The 21,231-nt window shown below is 44.3% G+C and overlaps 1 protein-coding gene across 7 annotated transcripts in view; it reads left to right on the top strand.

Annotated features, from left to right (window-relative positions):
* GRIP2 (glutamate receptor interacting protein 2) overlaps positions 1–21,231 on the top strand; it is a 266,417-nt gene that overhangs the window by 188,746 nt on the left and 56,440 nt on the right. For all 7 annotated transcript variants that reach the window (XM_039558979.1, XM_019280444.3, XM_010390121.4 and 4 more), the window contains exons 2-4: positions 16,812–16,892; positions 20,050–20,185; positions 20,965–21,110. In XM_039558979.1, the coding sequence (XP_039414913.1) occupies positions 16,812–16,892; positions 20,050–20,185; positions 20,965–21,110 (363 nt within the window). The remainder of the gene's footprint in view (positions 1–16,811; positions 16,893–20,049; positions 20,186–20,964; positions 21,111–21,231) is intronic.

Raw genomic sequence — 21,231 nt, 5'->3', positions numbered from 1 at the left:
CTGACCCTCCTCCTTAGGGTCTTATGGATACCTGCTGATGGCTTTAGGACTTTGGTGACCAGGTCTATAAAGTTTTGTTGACTAAACTTTTAAGTTTAAATGAGCTGATCTGTGCAGTCAAAATGAATTCTTGCTCTTTTCTAGCGATGACCCATTCCACTGAAATTGCTCTTTGTAGAAGAAAAAAGATGAAAGTAATAGCCTACAGCTTTTCATGGCCTATAGAAATGAATTATTTTTTTATTCAGTTTTTTTCCTCTAGTATGGAGGTTACAGAGTTTTCCTCTCAAAAGTTTGTGTTCAAGCACATTTTTTTAGTACAGATTTGTTAAGAGAAGGATGTTTTTCAGTGCAGAGGCCAGGGAGTTTTAATACAAATGTTGGTCCACAGTATCAGTTGAACAACTGCTATAGAGGTTTTCTCTCCAGCATTAACTGTTGGAGTCCAGTTTCCAGCCCAGGCATTAACCTCCCTGCCAGCCTGCTTAAGAAAATCTCATTGCCACTGCAAGAGGTGCACTCTGGCTTAGAGTGACCCACAGAAGGGGACTGAGTTTCATGTGGTGTGTAAAGTCTTGCTTTTGGCTTTATGTCCAGGATCATTATTCTTTATAATGTTTTTTCTGTTTTATTAATCCATAGAAGCCAAGGGTAACTGCACTGCCAAAGTGTTTGCATATGTTAGGGCATGTAGGATTTGATTTCTTTTGAAAATGGACTGTTAAAATTGATTGTGTGCGGATGCCAATGTTTATTGCTTGTGACATTATGCACCTAACTCAAGAGTGGAAATCATGCAACTTTACCCAGAAGGTCAGAAAAAGGTACTGGGCAACTTGGAGGGAAGGACACCTCTGCTTTTGTGTGTAGGCATGTGTAGGTGTTGCAAATAAAAGAAACAATTAAATATAACAAGTAATAATAATCAGAAGGCAGTGCTAATGCAGAGCCAGAGAAAAAAAAGTAGAGCAAAAATAAATATTTAGCAATGTTCATCAATTGACAATGGAATGCTACCAGGCATAAGAACATTTAAGGCTCTTTTCAGCTGTCAGTTCAGCTACTGCATAATTTTTAGCATGTGAGTAATCCCATCAGGGTAGGCATGGTCTTAAGCCTTGATAGGGTGGGGCCCCCAGGTCATTGTACGCCTGTCTATTCAAGGTGGCAGAATTCAGTTTCAAGACAAATGTGCTTGCGTGGGCGTTAGGAGATTCTGAGTCTGTGACAGTCTGACTGCCAGTCTGCTTCTGATTTTTTTTTCTTATAATATTATTATTATTATTATTATTCTGTTCATAACGAAAAAAAAATTACTAAGAGCTTGATGTTCTTAGCTGCCAAGTTTATTAATCTGTGGCTTTACAAATCAGTCGGGTAACTTGAAATGTGCAAAATCACACAGGATGAAGAATTTCTCTCCCTCCATTCCTAACAATTGCCACCCCCGATTTTTTTATTTCAATGGAAGTATTTTTTTTTTCCTTTGACCGTGTGTTTTTGTTCAAGGATCCGATAATTACATGCTTGGAGATGATGGCTTTTCATAAGCATCTTTCCCAGCAATTTTCAACTGGAGATGTGGATAAAAATATCTCCCCATTTTTTTATCAGAAATGTTTTCAGTAATGTGCAATTATGAGCTCTGCCTTCATTCAATTCATCCTGGAAGAATTTGCTTCACAGGGAAATTCGTTTTCTAGCTGCTGTAGATGCCAGCATAGTTGGCAGCTGCAGGTTTTGTGGGGAGGAGGGAAAAGAAAGGCCCAAAATGGCCCTGTAAATTATTTAGTGTAGCTGAGAGATGAAGAGATGATCAACTCAATCACTTCTCACAACTGATCTGTTTTGTATTGTGCAGGTTCATGTTAGCAAGGTGGAAGGCACTGTGGTTTTCTTCCCAGCAATGCTCCAACTTCCAGTCTCAATATGTAATGAACACTTGTGTGATTTATTGTAACAAAGCTGTAAGTTAGGAACTGGCTCATGTCTGGGGAGAATAGCAGTGGTGAGAAGGACTGTGGAGCAGTTTCAAAGAGTATAAACATGCTTTTGTCCTGGAGGGCAAGAACTTGTGCTGTAAGAGTATGATCTGGCTCCCTGCTGCCAGGTGTGTGGATGAAAACAGGATTTGTTGCATTCTTCTGCTTCATTGCATCTTCCTCTTCCCCAAAGGAGGGATGTAGGTCCTTGATCTGGTGCGTGCTTCTGTTTTGGAGGTCATGTGCCAAGTTGTTTGCAGAGATTGAGTAAACTAACTTGTTTGAGATTCCAAGTAATTCTTCCCTCCCAGCTTCTGTCCCTCCTCAGAGCCCTATCAGTACCTGGGGAGCCCAGAGGTCCAGCACACTCAGTCCCTGCCCTGTGAGAGCTCTCAACTGAGGCTGAGGGTGGGATGGTGCAGCTCCAGACAGCTGCTTTTCCAGCCAAATAGTCAAGCTACAGCATGGATCTGCTCCTCGGTCTTTGAGCAACCACATGCATGACCATACAAATGATGAGGGTCTGAGTCAAACCTCCAGCAGTCCCCAGTGTTGTCCCACCAACCCACATGGTGGAGTTGTCCCAGCAATAAATTGCTTCTCCATAAGATTTCAGTGGAGATCCCCTCCTTTCCCCTTGTGGGCATGATAGCTGATCCGTACAGGGTCCTTCCTTACTGCAGTGAATCGTTCACCCTGAAATGTGAGGGATGTGACCTGCTCCTGTCCCAGTGATTTATAGAGGATAATTTCTTTATGGAATGTGGTGCCATTTGGGTAGGATTAAACTCTTGGCATCAGATGAAGGTATATGTTTTTGCTAAGGGTTTTTTTCAATAATGTAATGAATTTCCCATGCAACCCACTGCGTAAACAGATCCTGTTCCTTCCTGCCATGAGACGCTGTGCTCTGCTGCTCCTGCTGCTAGAAGGCCTCCAACCTGCAGCCCAGCAGTCCCCAGGAGCAGGGGGGATCTTGGGGCACCATCTCTGCAGGTTCATCCTCAGCTGACGCCTCTGCAGCAGTGAAACCATGCAGGGGAATCAGAGGGATGTGAGTTTGAGGTAGGAATGGACTACATGGCATCCCGGGATAGAGCCACAGAGATATGCCTGGAATCAGTGGGAAGATGCTCAGGTGTGTACAGATCTGGATCAGACAGCCCAGGTGACAAACCTTGTACCTGTGGAGTTAAAATCAGGGTGAGGTTAGGAGAGCTCAGAGACAGAGGGTACATCACTCATTGCTTCCTATTTTCCTCCAAAGCCAGGTGTCACTCTGTGGTCCATTGCTCCCTTGCCTGTTCTTGCTGTGCAGCATGTGGATCTTTTCCCTGCCATTCCCTGCTCCTTGCTGTTGTAGCCAGGCCATGGGAGGTGATTGCTGCCATCAGAGTGGTCGCAAATATCACCCAGCTCCAGGCTGGCTGCAGAGACAGTTGAGAGATAGGTGCCATGATTTGTGAGGCTGGGCAAGAGGCTTGAGAAAACAGAGAAAATTTTGTTATTATTAATTATAATAGCAACTTCAAAAAAGAATCAAAGAAACTCCTCTTCCCTCTTGTATTTCAATTTATCCCCAATCTTCTCACTCAAGTGAGCTTGGCAGAGGGGCCCCATCACTTTGAGGGGGGGATAAGCATTCACTTTGTGGGAACTGGAAAACAAAACATTTGGAAACTGTGGTGGAGGCGGGCGAACAGAGCTCCACTGGCTTTCCCTCCTTTTGAAAGGACCCTTTATCATCAGCACCTGACTCCAGCAGCACCATGAGCTATAATAGGCAATTAGCTCCTAGAAGATTTGTGTGACACTGTTTTATAAGCAAACAGTCATGTGTGTTTAGTCATTAAATGGACCTGCTGTATCTGACGTTCAGGGAGACAATCTCTTCCCTCTCATCTCCCTGAGTACATGCTTAGCTCTCTTGCACCGCTGTGGACCCACAGACATCCATACTTGTGCAAAATTGCTGGAAATGTATCATCAGCAGCTGCCTTTGGTTCTGGCATGCAGTGGCAAGAGGTAAACTCTGGGCAATATTTGTTCTCAGAGAATCCAGACTCCATCTGGGGGTTAGAGAGGTGGGAAAGGGAGATACCTGGTGTGGGGATGTCCCCCCATAATCCTGAGGACCCTTGATGAGGTGAGGAGCTGGGTGGGCACTTGCACAGCACCCTGCCAAGGGCTTGCATCCAAGTGGTTGCAGTGCTCCCCAGACTTCCCTGGACTTGGAAAGTAGTCAGGTTTAGTATTCATAGTTAATTTTAGATATACCTGCACATGCTGCTCTTCCACACATCCATTACACACTCAACAGAACCTGCTGCTTTTAATTTTTATTAGCACGAGTGCCTTGCTGAATCAAAATTAAGTGGGTATTTGGAAGCATAATGTGAAGCATTACATTTAATGGTCTGTGTTCCTGCCTGGAGAAAGGCTGTCATATGCATTTTCCCTCTTCCCAAGACTCTGCAGTCTTTAGCTACACCTGAACTTTCCTGACTTCATTGGTACTTCCTGTCGTCTGGAAGCTGTAAAACTCCCAGCTGCAACCTTTCAGGTGCGTGTTGCATCTTTTCAGACATGTGGCCTTATTTTGGTATAAACCTGCCTGGCCTCGGCTTGTGGTACGTGGGGAGAGGGCAGGTTTGGGGTGCAGGTGGAGCTGCGCTGCTGGAGCTGCGCTGCTGGAGCTGCTCAACCCAGCCCCGGAGAGCTCCTGCGCCTCTGCGCTTCCCATCCAGGTGCCCTCCCTTGTTCAGAGGGGAGGAGCTCTCTGCCTAGGGCAATGCAAAACTGACTTTTCCTCAGTCCTAGGCATGAGTCTGCCACGAGCCAGTCCCTCTGGCGTTTGTGATGGTCGGGAGAGCTTGGACTCTCACCAAATTGCAAGTGCTGTTTTAACCAGTGTTCCTGTTTCCCAACCTGTGGCTCCTTGTGGCTGGCGCCTTGCTCCTGGCTAATCCTTTGATTGGCATGGTTTTGGATTTTAAAAAAGCCCAAGGGAAAATTAACCTACAGAACTACGGGGCTTGAATTCTGCACAGAGCAGGATTTCCATGTGAAAATCCCAAGGTGGTCTCTGCTTACAGGTACTCACAAGAAGTGTTTTTATGACTCTTTCAGAGGGTCACAGAGCAGAACTTGCAGCAACTTGTTCTGAATTTCACCAGGAGTTTCCATGTCTTTTGTGAATTCTTGTGCTGGCTGAAGTTGAGACTGGGTTCTCCACTTGCTTTGCATCAGCTGTGTGATGTAAAACACAGCAGTTTGCATGAAGGCAGCCATAGAAAACAGCTGGAATACATTAATAACTCTGCTGGAGTGGGGTCTCATCCACCTTTTATACTAAACAGATGTTTGCTTTCATCCCAGTGGTGCTCTGCTGATCTTTGACATCCGCCTGTTTGGAGGATGGGATGTTGGCAGAGCCTGAAGCTAAGTCAAGGCTTGATGGGAAGCAAGAAGTGGGCAAACACAGGAGCCGAGCTTGTTGGAAGCAAGATTTAATGGGCAATTCAGACAAATTTTCAACAGCTAGTTTGATGAGGGCAGGCTGCACCAGTTCCAACATCAAATAACTTGGAGCTTTGAAACTTCCATATTTCATCTTGTTGTCCTGCTAAATCTGATATTCCCTGACTCTTTGATTTCTCTCCTTCTCCCTCCTTCCTTTCATTTTAAGTGAGGCTCTTGCTTAAACTTTCTTTAGTCTTTTAGCTATAAGCTTATTCCATCTCTCACGCAGCTCCTGTGAATCCTCCTGACACAGTCTAGGATAGAAGCAGCATGTACATGGGCCATTGCATAATAGATGGTTTGTGTGTCAGAGTCTAAAATCTACATATGTTTAGATCAGTCATGAAGTGGGAACATCTGTATGTATTCATAATGTTTTTTACCACATGAATGAATAATCCAACTCCCACGATTTGGTATTTACTTTTTTTGAAACGTTGCTACTTAGCTGAACACTGTGAGGGAGAATCACATTTATGGGAATTAAGTCTTAGTAGGGTTTAGCGGAGCTTCGTGGATAAGCTGGAAACAAGTCTAAATGGGGTGCCAGAAATCTTTCTTTTAAAATAGTTAATGCTGTCTGGAACTTCTTCCTTATTTTTTGACTCCCACTGGTTTTTAAGCACTTTGCATCAAAATGCAGTGCAAATCTGGGATAAAGCACCTGATTTGCCACCTACTGCATTGAATGTCTTCCCCTATGATGTCACCTTCCTGCAGTACCAGCTGTCTTTGCAGTGCTAAAAGAGGTGGAGGCTGCACTGTGAGCTGGGAGCTCCCGCTGGGGGATCACCCCATTGCTGGCAAACCTGGCTATGAGATGCCTTGGTGCACTGACCCATGGGATGATGCAAAAAGCTGTTGGAGATAGGTTTCACCTAAATCTATTTGCTTGCTTCACACCTTGATCTCTGGCTTATGCTTTTATTAAATGTTACTGCACTGAAGTGAATCTCTTCTGTTGCCTGATTTGCCTGTTTTTTTTCTTTTGCTGTTTTTGTTTTCCTGTGGTTTGCACAGATTTTCTTATTGCTGTGGGCACTGAAATTGATGCATACCACACACGGACCCGTATCAATCTCAGCCACCTCTTGAACTAGCACAGTAAATCTCCTTGATTTGAGCCTTCATTTAATTTTCTGTGCCTTTCCCCTGAATCAGAGCAGGCTTGTAACTGGGAGCAGAGAGAGGGTGCTAACCTGGACATGTGGCCAGGTGACCTTCCTTGAAAAAGCCCTGCTGGGCTCCCCTTGCCCACCCCTTGTTATATCTTGCTGGGACAAGCGTTGCTTATGTCAGACTGATGAGAACAGCAGGGAAGCAGGATGTGATTTGCTGTAAGAAGGGGCTTTTCCCAACTCATCTAAGGAGTTATGTTTTCTAAAAGATTTCCTTAAGCTTGGTTTTCCTCTCTTCAGTTGCTCTCCACATGGACTGCTGTAAGTTTACAGGTGCTAAAATTTTGCATGTGCTCTTTGGGGCACATAATTTACTTTTGTAACAAGGACTCTCTTTAAAGTATTATAGAAATACAACAAAAAAAGGCATTACAACTACAGTTAAGTCCCTCTGCATAAAGTATTACCAGGCTGAATGTTGGCACTATGTCTTTTTGCCACCTCATCTTCCCTGTCTGTTGAATCCAATGGTTTTTCCTTTGCTTTGTCTACTGCCTGTCACAAGAGATTTGCTCTTGACAATTTACCTGCTAAACTGGGAAAAATTGTCTGTAGCAAAGCCCAGAATTAAAAACTGTTGTCTCAAGCCTCTAATTTACAAACTCAAAGATATCCAATGATAGTTTTCATTACTCCTGCTTTTATTTCAGAACTCATGCTCTATCTCTTTACTTCCTATCCAGGTATATATTGGAAGTGGTTATTCCAGTTTTCCTCTGTTTGAGATTAAACATCTTTTCACCAGTAAAAGGTAGCTCAGGGAACCCTGTCAGTGATTGCTTTTTGTCTCTGCTGCAATAGTACCGATGTATCCTTCTGCTTCATTTGAGGTGGGCTCTCAAGGTTTGAGCTGGTCAAAACTGCCGAAAAGACTTATTATGGGCAAAAATTATCCTTTCACTGAACTGTGATATTTCTTTTCAGCCAATTTAATCCCAAATGGTGCCTTCACCTGTTTTGTTTTGGTTTTTTTAAAGACTGGATTGTGAATGAGCCATTCAAAATCTAGTCTCACTCCCTGCATAATACAGGTCAAAGAGCTTCCTTCCTGTGAACCATCCTCTGAATTGCCTAAGGGGTGCCAAATGCTTTTGAGAAAGATGTCCATCCATCATGACAAGACATTCTGTAACACAATATCCGGGCAGTTAATTCTTTGCATGCAGTGGAAAGAGAGGACATGCACATGTTTCAACACCTAGGATGCATCTATAGCTTTTCTTCTCAAATTCTGGCTGTCTACCTCTGCCCAGAAGAGTTCTGTGCACTCCTGCGAGGCTCACTCACCAGACCAGACTGCCTTCTCCCTTCTCTTCAGTACAGCACTACCTTGTACTTCTTAAACTCCTTTGCTCCCTGGAAAGTTAAAAGCCTCTTGATTTAGCAGTTCTTTTGTAAGATCTTGGGGGATGAAAGACAACAGGTACCGTTTTTAAAGGAATCATAATAGGGATCAAAAGAGAGTTTGTGAAAAGCAGAATAGGTGCAAGAATTTACTATCACTATGACTGCAGCAAATTGATCTCCATTTCAAAAGATGGAAGTCCTGATTTCTGCCTGTTCTGTCACCCCCAAGCTGTTGATTTATGCTTCATGTTCCCACCCAGGCTGTGCATGAGGGTGCCCAGTTCTTGGCACTGCCAATGGCTCTTGAGTCCTGTCTCCCCATCTCCTCCCTGGACCCCTGTGAGTCCAACTCCAGCATTAGGTAAGACAGTAAAAACCGCAACAAAACACCAAGATGAAATATCTTGTAATATGAACATTGATAATGTTTTTGGCTTCAACTATTGATATATTTAAAAAAAAAAAAAAAAAAAAAAGCTTTTGCCTGCTAGGGTATAGCCTTTTGATAAGCTGCCTTAGTTGGAAGGCACCTTGGAGCCAAGCCCTGTGCAGTGAAAGCATTTATGATGGTTTTCATTAAAACCAAGCTTGTTTTCCTTTTTTTGACTAACTTCAGGGTTTTTAAACAAGTAATAGTGGCCTCTAGGCTTAGGTGGCACCAGTGATTTGAGTGCTAAAATCTAATAAACTGACAGTACTTAATTTCATTTGATTGAAAACCCACAATAGAGCTATCTTTTTTTATTTTATTTCAGTCCACATTCACTTAGCATGGCATTTGGTGCTTGAAAGTAGGTAAGTCCTCAGGGTTTGGATTCAGCAGGCTGCATTTTGTATTCAAGAAAAAGTTTGGAAGCTTACATGGAGTTAATAGGGAGAATTGATTCCCATGCCAGCTAGGATTTACTGCTGCCTGCTGCTTAGATTAATAAATCCAGTTGTATCTAGCGAGACATTCTTCCTTGGGAATGATGTTAGACTTTATTGGTCATTTCTCACCATATTACAATTGCTAACTTGGATAACTTTCATGAGAGATCAGTCTGAAAATGTATCTTACTCCTCTTTAATTTTTACTTTTGAAAGGTAGTTTCTTCAGATAACACAAACAGTGTATCAGCAATATTTCATCTTTCCAGCTCAGTGTTGGACTCTCCCCAGTACACTCCAGGCTGCTTAATAAGAGAAATTGCCAGATTGACTGGAAAATGTAACTTCAATAACATCATTTCAGGCACTAGAACCATTGAGAAATAATAATCTCATTGAGCTGGTTTCTGCACTGTTCTTGTCTCTCATGCACCACATTGCTGTGAATGCTCTGTGTGGGTCTGTGTGCGCAAATGACCTGCAAGGGGGTGAGGCACTGCAGGGGTTCCTCTGCCACTGGATCATTCATAAATATGAACTGATGAAGATGTCTGAAAATGCCTGTGAGGATGAGAAGGGTGGCACAAAGCGAAGTCTCTCTCCATTTCTCTCTTTCTATTTTTTAGCACTAAAAATTCAAACCTTCCTGGGGACTGCTTAAGAAAAGTGAACTGGAGAGGGCTCACTGAGTGAAGAGGGATCTTCTTGGTGTGGGTGTTTTTAGAGGATTGTTTGGAAGAGACAGATAAAAGTGAAGATTCTTGGGGTTTTTTTGGGAAAAGCTGTTTGTGCTGAAGATCCAGCCTGTGAAATCCCTCAAGCAGCTCTTAATAAGCCTAACTTAATGCACAAAAGCATATCCTCACCAGAATCAGAAAAGAGTCATCCCTGATACTTTTAAATTAAAGAAATGAAATCACAGGCCTCTTCAGAAGAACAACATAAGCTCCTCTGTGAACAGAAGACCAAAGGAACACTTAATTTCCAACAGTTTTGCATCCACTATCCCTTGGTCTCTGCCCTACCATGCAGAGGAAAATGAGTGAAGTTGATCTAGAGCTGGTTTGCACAACAGCTCTTTGCTTTTCTGAGAGCAATAACTTGAGTCTTTTCTACTCAAAACACATTTTTATTGAAAGTTACAAGATTATAAAACTCTTTCAGGCTGCACTTTCTCCCCTCCAGGCTGATGGATATTGATGGATATTGGCCACTGGGTTCCAGAGGTGCAGAAGACAGTAGATGAACAGCATGGGAAGTTAATTTTCACACAAAACCAGGAGAGAAAAAAAAGGAGCTGCCTTTAATAAAAAATTTTCATCACTTTTTCAAGTATTTTTTCTTCCATCTCTCAATACAGCTTGAGTGGAAATTAAGAACTGCTTCCAGGTCCTCTATCACAGAGTCCCTTGGATGTGCTGATTAGATAAAGTGACTCTGTGCTGGCTTCCAAAACAATAATGGGAACAAACAATGCATTGTAGCAGTGGCTCTGGTATATAAAAGACATGACTGTAATGGCAGCTTGACTGTAGATTCTTAAATTGTGGGTTTTTTTCATTTCTTCCCTTTTATATTTTTTTTCTGGAGTGTAATGTATTTAATGAAAACATGAGGAGTACCAGATGTGGGCACTGCAAGCTGAGTCCAGCATTCATTCTTATCAGATGGGACTTGGATCAGTCCTTGAGAGGTGTTTAATATCCTGTGAAAGTTGATGTGAGTTAAACCTTACCAAAGCCTGGCTTTTCTGCAGAGCCAACTTAAATGGGTTTTGTGCACATAAAACTTGTTTACTGAATGCAGAAACTCTTCCCTCATCTTCATGAGAAGCAGGAATCTTCCATCAGTGTTATCTGCTACAGTCTTGCAGGGGGTGAGAAATACCCTTTGGTATCCCCTGGAAGCCAACCTGCTTGGTAACAGGAACATGTTCTCACTCATATCTTGGTCCCATAAAGGCCACTGCTATGCAAATAATTATCTACAGCATTTCAGTTGAAAATGATTGCTTGAAACAAATTGTTCCTTTAAAAGTAATTTTGGTTTCTTATTAAAAAGAAAAAAACCAGAAGAACAAAGCACGGAGTTTCTGTTGAACAATAGGTTATTGTATCTTTCCTAGAACTGAATCCTGTGAATACAGCAGCAGGTGTTATGAAATTACACATGCCTGAGAAGGGTTGGTAGGTGAATGAATACAGAAGGAGAGACGTGGAGGGTGTGGGGAGATCAATTTCATGCTGTGTCTATTGAGGAGAAGAAACTAAGAAGTACAACTTCCTCTTGGAATAATCTCAAAGTTTGGACAAGTTCTTCCTGGCTCAGAAGCCAGGACCAACAACTACACAAGTGGAAGAGCTGCCACAACAGCCTCTGGTGGCACAAGAAGCTGCAGCTGATGGAACATGTTCCGTGGCCTGGGGAGTTGGGAGCACAGCATTGTTGCAGTAGGGCTGGCACAGGGACTGGCAGCAGGTTGATAATTTTTTTCCCCAGAATTATCTGGGAAAATGGGATAAAGCTCAGTTGTTGTTTTTGGGACAACAGTTTGTTTCCAGCAAGGGTGGTTTGTGTACAGCATGGCTGTTTTCCCGGGCTGTTCACTCAGAAATTTGTGATGAGACAAGTTAAGAGGAAACTTCCCCAAGTTCTCATTTGTCTCTGGGTATCTCCTGAGTATAAACTGGCAGAGGATTTGCTGCCAGTAAAGGGATAAATAAGAGACTCTTCTTCACAATAGGCAACCTCTGCCATTTTTACCAGGTTTGTTGATACATGTATTTATGAAATTAGGGAGGAGCTGCTCCCTAAATAACTTGGTTTGTTTCAGCCTGAGCTCAGTGGTTAAGGGGATTTTTTTTTAAATCTTCCTGGCGCAAAGGAAGGGAAAAGCATTTCAAAGCTCTGCTTGAGTCTGGTTTAGTGCTGTGGGAGAGTCACATGGAAGGTGCCCTGGGCTGAGGGGAGGAGTAGAGCTGTGGTGGGCACTGGGTTTTTCACTGGCATTCTTCCAAAAGCCCCACCCCACCTCCTGGAGAATAGAATGTGAGGAAGGAAACACTGGGCCCTTTCCAGGTTGGGTATTTTTGTTTGTGTTTGGTTTTTTGTTTTTTTTTTTGATGCAGCAAGCCAAAATCGGTGTGATGACAATGAAATTGTGGCACAGAGTTGTAAAGCAAAAGTGACTTTCTCTTTTCTTGTTTTAAGCACTTCACAGGAGCATGGACTATCTTGTCTAAGGATTTAGTGTATTTGTTGCTATATGCTTGGACAAGTTTTATGTAGGGCAGGATTATGCTTTAGCTCAACTTTTGCAGTATTCCAGGGAAAGCAGTCTAGAGATCACTGACAGAGGTGTTTTATCTGTTTCTTTGGGTTCTATTTATTTATTTTCTTTAACTTTAATGATGCAAAGCCAAAGCAGTGTATTTCTAGAGATGGGAAAAGAACTGAGCAGCCGTACTGGTTGTAGTGAACTCATGTACAAATTTTCCAAGGGGCTGAGGAGCTGTGGATTTAGATGAGCTTAAGAAAATTCAAGCCACCTGCTGTGGAAGGCTTGGGGAAGGTGGGATCCTTCACGCAAACAGCCCCTTGTCTGAAGCAGACACATGGGAGGAGCTCTTGCTCTGCAGCGGACTTCGTAATTAAGTAGTTTCAGGAAATCATGCAGTCTGTAACAGTGTTCAATGGGCTTTTTTTTCCCTGTCCTGGGCTCTCTGGATCTACTTGTCTTCCATGTTAAGGGCTAAGTGCTTTGAAGAGGGGAGGCCACTGCTGTGCTGCTCTTGTGCAGAGCTGACACTGCTGTCCCCGACCTGCTGCGGTGGTGCTGAAATAACCCAAACTGCCCTGGGGAAGATGTGCTGGAGGGGCAGTTGGGTACAGCCTTGCAATCAAGCCCACATCCATCACTGGTGCATGAGATGCCTTTGGGTGTGCTGCCATGTGGAGTGCTGCCTGGGGAGAGTGGGAAGGACTGTGTTACTGTCCTCTGATGATGGTTCAGCCCCTGCTTAGGCTGTAGTGGGGGTTGTGTCGTGTGGGAGCTAAATACCAGTCTGAGATTCAGAATGGGTGTGCATGGATATATCACTTTCCCCCTCCCCTCCTTCTGGTAACATATCAACTTTATAAAGGTGATGAGATGCCTAAAGATGCAGCTGGGTGATTATAGTCTGTTTTTGAAGTACATGTCTGCATCTTATGGCACTCAGAGATCTTTAAAATCCCAGGCCTTGGAGGTTTGCTCCCAGGGCCGCAGTTTGAGTCATCACTAGGTGCCTGACCCACGCTCGTGTACCCCTGGCTGCTCTTTGCCTGACTACAGATAAATGCCTCCCTAGACTTACAGAAATAACTCTCCTCAAAATGGATCAAATTGCACTTAGTTTTAGTCATTTGGATTTCTGCTTCCAGCCTCATCCTTTTATTGTAGCAAAAAATACCGGCTTGCCTTAGCGTGAACAGCTTTTGGTTCTTAATGCTGGTTTGGTATTCATTTCTCTAAACAAGGAATGCAATTACCCTGTCTCCAACCGTCTTTTTTCCATTAAACAAATGGGAGGTTTTACCTCTTGGTCTTCCCATAAGATTAATGCACTTTCTCTTCAGGAACTGTCTTAAAGAGATCCAGGAATCTGAACAACTTGCAGACAGCAGCCTAATTGTCACAGAATCTGATTTAGCCAATGCTCATTTTCATTAAGAGGTGATCTCTGCTAATAACATAGACTAATAGCTCTTCTAAACCCCAAACCTTCCTTTTCCCTTCCCCTCAGCAGGGATAATGAACTCCTAAATCAGTGCTCTTTCCAAGGAAGCCTTTTTTTCCCCATTTTAATAGAGTTGGGCTTGGCACCTAACTGATGTCAGGACATCCTGGTGCCTGTGCTTGCAGGGGTAGTGGACCTTCCTTTCTTCCTGCCCCCCAGCTAAAGCATGGAGATTCTTCCTGCTCTTTCATCTGTCCAGTTTGTTTTTGAAGGAATGAGATGGGGATTATCTCTTCTTTATTTTCACTGTACAAGACGTGTATCACTGTTCTGCACTGTTTCTGCAGGGGAGAACACACAGAGAGTTCAGAGCTCTGTGTGAAGGTGTAGGGACTTAGAAGTCCTCTCTCTGGTGTTAGTAAGGAATGTAAATAGTAAAAACTATTGTTAAAGAGTTACAGGAACTTTAATGTTGTCACAGATCCCCATGGGATCAATATATAGAAAGTGTTGCAATCTCAGTTTTATTGAGGGTCGTATGTACTTGGTGAGCTTTTCTGAAAGGTCTAGAGCCAGCATTACCATCGCTGCTTGAAAACCCTCAATTTCTGGCCCTCTTGGTGTGAGAGAAAAAGCTTGAAAAATACAACTCTAATAGCTCCAGCACGGATTCTTTGCACAAAGAACCTGCACAGGATTAAAAACGGAGAGTTATTTTCCCAATTTTAAGGAGAAGAGAGGTTCATGGCTTTTCACTGCTTGGGTTGGCGCTGTGATTCAGGCCGACTGAGCAGTCAGGCTGGTTACCAGCCTCACCGCCAAACTGTTGCTGTGCTAGGCAGAAGAAATAACTGAGAGCACAAAGAGAAGGAGTTCCTTTTTAAAAGAACCAACGTAACCCCTTGCACAAACAAACAAACAAACAAAATATTAATAAAAAAGTGACTCCATTATTATCAGTTTGAGTGGCAGAGCAGGAAATGGGCTGCAAATGAACAAAGAGCCGCGTGTGGTGGGGATGCTCCTGTGAGCAAATGCCAGTTCCCATTTCGGCAGGCGGCGTGTGGCAGCCTCCTTTCCTGTTCAAACACTTTAGCCAGATAATGAGGGGAAAAAAACCAAACATTTTTCACATAATCAACTGGGTTTGGAATGGAGGAGCAATAGGACAAGGGGATCTGTGGTGCTGATTATCTGCAGGCTGACGTGGCTGTCAGGAGCAGTGGGATGGGGCAGGGGGGGTGTTGCTAATTGCTGGCAGGGCCTGTAGCTCGGGTCACTACTGCTCTTGGCCACTTGGCTGCTGCTGGAAGCTGTTGTTAATGCACAGGCAACCTGGTTTATTGCTCAAAGGGAAGCCAAGGCATGCTTACCAACAGCTGTTGGGGTAGGGAGGGTAACCAGTAGAGAACTGGGGTTTCCTATCAACACTGATCGGGGTTGTGATGGGAAGATGAAGCACAGAAGGGTGCTGGTGACTGTCTGGTCTGGGCGGTGTGTTTATGTGAAACAGATGGTTCAGTGCTTTAGTTTGCCAGCACATTATGGAGTTGGCTTTGAACCATCTTGTGTGGTTTTCCAGGAACGCAGGGATCCCATCCGCAGCAGAACGTCGCTGCCTTGAGCACGGTACCTGGAGCAGAGCTGGCAGCAGTGCTCTCATGTGGAAGGCAGCTGCATACTGGGATGGTCCTCACCCTCCACAGTGTCTTGTGGGACCAAAGGCACACTGATGCTCCAGTGCCAGTGAGAAGCTCCAGCCCTGCATGGTCCAGGGTGTGTTGCTGGTGCCTTTTGCACAATTACCTCCAGTGTTGAAAAATGAGCCGTGTGCTGCGTATCCTGAGCTTTAGGGCTCCCTTTCCAATGTGCTGCTGCATTTGGGAAAGCAATAAAGGGTGGTCGTAGCTGTTGGGAATGTGGGTAGGGAGCAGTTGGATTGGCATTGTCCTGCTGCTCCCCTGGGAATTGCCACCTTGCTGTATACTCCCAAACAATCCCTGTTACCTGACTCTGTAGTTCTGCCAGGGATGGGGTGACAGAGAGAGGGTAAAACAGGATGTTAGGAAAAACCTCCCGGTGAGAGAGACTAAGATTTACACCATCATTTTTCTGTTTAGGGGGAAAGTGGACTGCCAGCAAACTGAACATTGGGATTGAGTCCTCTCTTTACAGACCCTTGTCTTGAATGGGGCTCAACTAAAATTTTTGTTCACTTTGTATGGAGCGAGACAAAAACTTCTTTGTAACTTAAATGTAATTTACTTAAGGGCTGTGCACAGGAATAAATGGATAAAGTTTTCAGTAACCTATATTTATACTATCATGTACAACTTCTAAACCTTCACAGCTACTGAAAAAACCAAGAATGTGGTCACTGAGAATGGGAATTATTTGGTACTACATGGTTACGGGAAATTATTGATTGGGAAAGTACCAGCTTTTTAGGAAATGCCATAAAAATAGGCATTTTAGATGGATGGAAATGAGATCTGTAGAAGCATGCTACCTTCTCTGCAGATAAGCTCTGTGATAACTCTGTAGCAGTCTTCCAATGGAAGAATACAAAGATATTTAGATGCTTTCAATTTCAGCTTATGCTGGACAGTGTATTTACAGTGTATAATGACATTCTCTCTTCACTCTGACTTTTTTTTTTTCTTTTAATCACTTAAAAGAAGGTGCTCTCCGTATTGCACAGAGGCTGGAACAGCAGCAGGAAAATGTGACTTTGAAATAATGGGATCTATAAGAATAGGCAATTTCACTCAAGTATAGTGATTTAGTGCCTTGTTAGTGTCCTGATGTATATAACTCCATTTCCAAAGACCGTAAGTTTCTTCACAAGCATAATGACAGGCTTGAAACTTGTGAGACTAATGCCCCAGCTTTTTCTATTCTCAGCTGTTCCACATAATTACAGGAGTAAGGGAATTTTGTTCTCTCCTAGCAGATTAGCTCCAAGAAGAATAAATCAGATAACGTTACTGCGTTCTTATTTCCGTCTCTACAAGGTGAGAGCTCACATGGTGCAGTGCAAAGCCAGGGCTGGTAATGTTTTTTCTTGCCTGCAGTCTGTGATACAGATCTCATCCCAACTTTGGTGTCACCAGGACAACTTCTTAAAGTGCTCTGGTTTAGTTGCTTGTGGCTCTTGGTACTAATTTCAGCTTCTATGTTTGCTCTGCTTGCAGACGATGGCCCTTACTCGAAGGGGAGCAAGGACTCTGGTGGGATGGACGCAGCCCTGGTCTCCAGGAGGCAAAGCATCCCAGGTAAAGGAGGGGATCACTTCCTGCTCCAAAACATTGGGGCATCCATTATACTTTACCTGTATCCCCCTACAATGGAATAAAACTCTCAAAACACTAATTTTGGTGCATCTATCAGCAAGGCTTTTGCTGGAGGACAGAAATGGATGGTAGTAACTCATCTCAGTGAGTGGTGTCTTACCGGTACAATCTCTGTCTTGTGTGAGGCTGTTGATGGTAGTTACAGGGAGCTGGGAAAGGACTTATTGCTGCACTGGACTGACACTCACAAGAAGAAAACAGCAGCAAAGGAGAGAGGGAAGAAATGCTGCCATAGCTGAGCTCATCAGGCAGGGAGGGAGACTGGCAGTGCCTGGCAAGCTTCGTATTTCCCACATCTGACTGAGTTTGTTTTGATATTTAGTCAGTCACAGTAAATTTTTGTGTGAGATAAACCTTCCCATGCAGAAACACCCCGGGGGCTGAAGAGGAAGTGGAGAAGTGGTAATTCATTTGCCTCTGTTGGTGCTGGGCTTCTTGTGCCAGCAGCACTCCAGCAGGTCTGGATGGGCTGCCTTGGACAACTTATCTCCTTCCTAGGAAAGCCAGGGGCTTGATTTTGACTTCTGGCTGCTAATGACCCGGTCACAGGGTTAGTTTAGTGTGTTCTAGGTAATGGGGAGGAAGCGGGGCCTTTCTGCCATTGCTTCATCATTCAGTAGTTATTCCAGGGGATATTCGGTATGACATTACCACTGTAGTGCAACCCTGATGGGGAGAGGCTCTCAAGAGCCAGTGTGTCCAACAACCTCAGTGCAAGGCATCTCAGTGGGAAGGGAAAAAATCAGGTGTGCTCTTCCTGCCCTGAGATGCAAAATCCAATCATATATGCCAGTAGAAGAAATCCAAGACTGCTCATATATGGTGCTTAAGGACTATGTCTTGAAGGACCAGATCCTCCTTAACCAGCTCACTTTTTTATTGTGTGGGTCTGTGACAGTGGCAGTAGATTTAGAGAAGCATGGGTCAAAATCCCTTATCACTGACCTTGATTGATTGATCTCAGGGACTTGCCTTCTTGGAGCAGTGATTTCTCCTTGAACCCATAACCATGGGTAATTGCACTCTGGGAGTTCTCATTTTAAACACTTATCAAGGATCAAAATTAAACCCCGTTGAAAAGCTAATAGTCTCCCCTTGTGGCACCATCTGTGTTGATCAGTTATGTCTGTAGTTGAGAGGAAATTTGCGGGATGGTGCCGGATGTTGTTCTTTCCAGCACGGTGGAGAGCCCCCCAAGTTTTTGGCAGCCCCTGGGCTCCCGGGTTGGTGAATTGAAAATTAACTTACTGCAGTTGGCAAGGGATCAAAACTGAGTTTAAAGAGCAGAAGTATTATGGAGCTGACATTTTTACAAGGAGCTGCCAGTGCCATATTAAATGGGTGCCCAGCAGTGCCTAAACGCCTGCCAGACTGGAGTTAGATTGCAAAGAGGTTCCCTACTCACATTAATCAAGTGCACAGATTATTCTTGGAAGTGCTTTACGAAACAGGTAGTGCATGGCAGGACTCTAAGTGAGCTGCAATTTCTGGTGTCCTGGTGGCTTTGGACAGGAGCAAAGTGCTGGTGATGAGGCACCACAGTGCCAAAGGACTACGTGTTTTGGATGGATGGAGGAGGCCCTGCACCAGCATGGATCTTCTGTGTCAATATGCTGTTTAAGGGGCCCTGCCTTGCTCTGAAAATCAGTGTGCAAGAGGTTTCAAATGTTCCCTCTCCAAACAGAGCATCTAATTTAAGCCTGATGAGGTTTGCTGTGCAGACAAACTCCTGGGCCATTTGCAACATGGGCTTTTTGTCCACATCTGTGGGGCTGCTGTTTGTTGCGTGCTGCCAGTGCCTCACCACCTTCTCCTGCACAGCCTTGGAGAAGGGCGCCCTGTGTGAGGGTGACTGGTTTCCTCCTGTAAAATCGTGGAAGATTTCTGTACACTGAGACAGTGGAGGTGGATGGATAATGCTATAGACAAATTGTGTAAAAGCTTCTGAGAGGAGGCTCTGGCAAGGTGTGGAAGTCATCCTATTTGCCCCACGGCTAGCCCCCTTTGAGCAGAGTGTGAGGTCTGTTGTGTGCAGTATTGCAGAGCTGCCTTTTGCCAAATCTTCAGAGCTCTTGGTCTTTTCCTTAGGCCAGGGCTGACTCTCCTGCTCACTTACTGCCCTTTCCATGCCCAATCCAGAAGCTGGAATAATTTAGGAACCCTGTTTTTGTAAAACCCAGACATGATCTGTGATGAGATCAAAACTGGTACCAGGTTGGGCTTATATGTAGGTTCTGGACAGAGATGAGTGTTGTCTTAGACTAGAAAAGGTAAAATGTGCACAGTCTGCAGCACCCAGAGAAGCAGCACTGGTGCAGCAGGTGTGGGGTAGGCACCCCCAAATCTGGACCTGTGTCTGATGGCAGGCAGTGCATGTGGAACAAGTCACGGTGTAAAAGTGACTCATGCCTTCAATTCCAGCTGTAGATGAGCTGGTAGTAGGGAGCTTGACTTGGACTAGGTGCAGATGGGTGAGCAAAGTGCTGTGAATGAATCAAGGTCATGCCTCCCCTCCTACCCCTGACGATGGCAGGATCTCACCCCTCTCCACATTTTGTTCTGTATCTCCCAACTATATTGATGTATCATGATATTTTTTTAAATCACAGTATTTTAAGGTCCACCCTGTTCTGTCCATCCAGGCAGCCACTGCAGGTCACAGCATCCTCTTCCTGTGTACCTGTGACTGGCTGACATAGCTCTGTTAATGACCTCCCCACTCTATAGCAAACATAGTTCCTGAGGTGGTCTCCCTGGACCATTGCTGAGATCCCATTACCCTGGTTTTGAATTTTTCTACTGCCTCCAGCACCTCAAAACACAAGTTTTACTCTCATAAGCCCTTATTCTTCTGCCTTGGTCCTGCCTGCCAGACCTGCATGCAGTCATTGCTGTGGGTCTACCAGGACACACTTCTGTTTTACAACTTAACTTCAAATAAACTGAGGCTTTTTCTTCGTGCTAGTTGTACGAATCATCCCAGATCTGCTTTCCTACCAACTGTAGGAAAAGGATGTCCTTGGGATTGAGAGGAATGTGCCTTCCACTGAGTTGTTTGTCTTTATTCCCGATCTTTCAGAGGAGTTCAGAGGGGTCACAATCGTGGAGCTGATTAAGAAAGAAGGAAGCACCCTCGGGTTAACCATTTCAGGTGGCACAGACAAAGATGGAAAGCCAAGAGTCTCCAATCTGAGGCCGGGAGGACTCGCTGCAAGGTGAGAAATGGAAATGAGGTACAGAGAGCAGAGCAGAAATGGAGAGGAATAGTTGCATGTTCCAGCTACTGAATGAATAGAGTTATAATTAAAGTAGTTGGCACCCGAGTCCCTTTTTTCAAGTGCCCCAGAATGCAAAGTTGTTGCTCCGGGAAGTAGAACGTCTTCTATTTTGAGTTATTTCCTATGCTCTGTGCAATTACACTCTGAAATTTTGTGTAGGGATTTTTGGGATTCTGTGAAATTAGGCAGCCTTGTCAGGAGAGCTGCATGGTACAATACATCTTGATCAAGCTAAGTGGTTTAATATTGTATCTGTTCTGAATACTGAGTGTAGAAGTAACATTATTGGCTCAGAAAAGCAATGGGCAAAGAAAGGCTCCAAGAAGCAGGAAAAAGGAAAGAGTAATTGAACAATTTTGCAGAAAACGGGCAAAAACAAAGATGTTTTCTCTTTCCCTGCTGGATTTTTTTCAGACAGATCCTGGTGTGCTTTTTTTTGACTGATTGCTCTACATGAATGGGAACTGAGCAACAAAAGAGAGGTTGTGAACACGTACACTGCGATTGTTGCTATATGTACAGATCTGAACACTTGCCACAGGAAAGATCGATGGCTTCAATTTTAGTGCTTCCCTCTGATAGCAGACACATGCAATCAGACAGCAGAGATCAGCCCAGTGTTGGTGGCTTGTTCAGAAAGCCCTACAGTTACTTGCCAGCTGTGCCAGTCACAGAGACTTTGTGCTACCACTGCTTTTTATTTTGTTTCTTTGCAGGAGTGACCAGCTGAACGTGGGGGATTACATCAAGTCGGTGAATGGCATTAACCTGACCAAGCTGCGGCATGACGAGATCATCAGCCTGCTGAAGAACGTGGGCGAGAGGGTGGTGCTGGAAGTAGAGTACGAGCTCCCGCCAGCCGGTGGGTGCCTCTTGGACAATGCTGCTCTCTTTTCTTGGTTGCTTTTTGTCCCGGGGTGCAGATGGACTTGCTCGTGCAGAGCTGCCATGGCCAAGGCAGTGTCCAGGGGGGTTTTGCCATT

The sequence above is a fragment of the Corvus cornix genome, chromosome 12 (assembly GCF_000738735.6).
Source record: "Corvus cornix cornix isolate S_Up_H32 chromosome 12, ASM73873v5, whole genome shotgun sequence".
NCBI lineage: Eukaryota > Metazoa > Chordata > Aves > Passeriformes > Corvidae > Corvus > Corvus cornix.
This window is presented reverse-complemented; position numbering and strand designations above follow the sequence as displayed.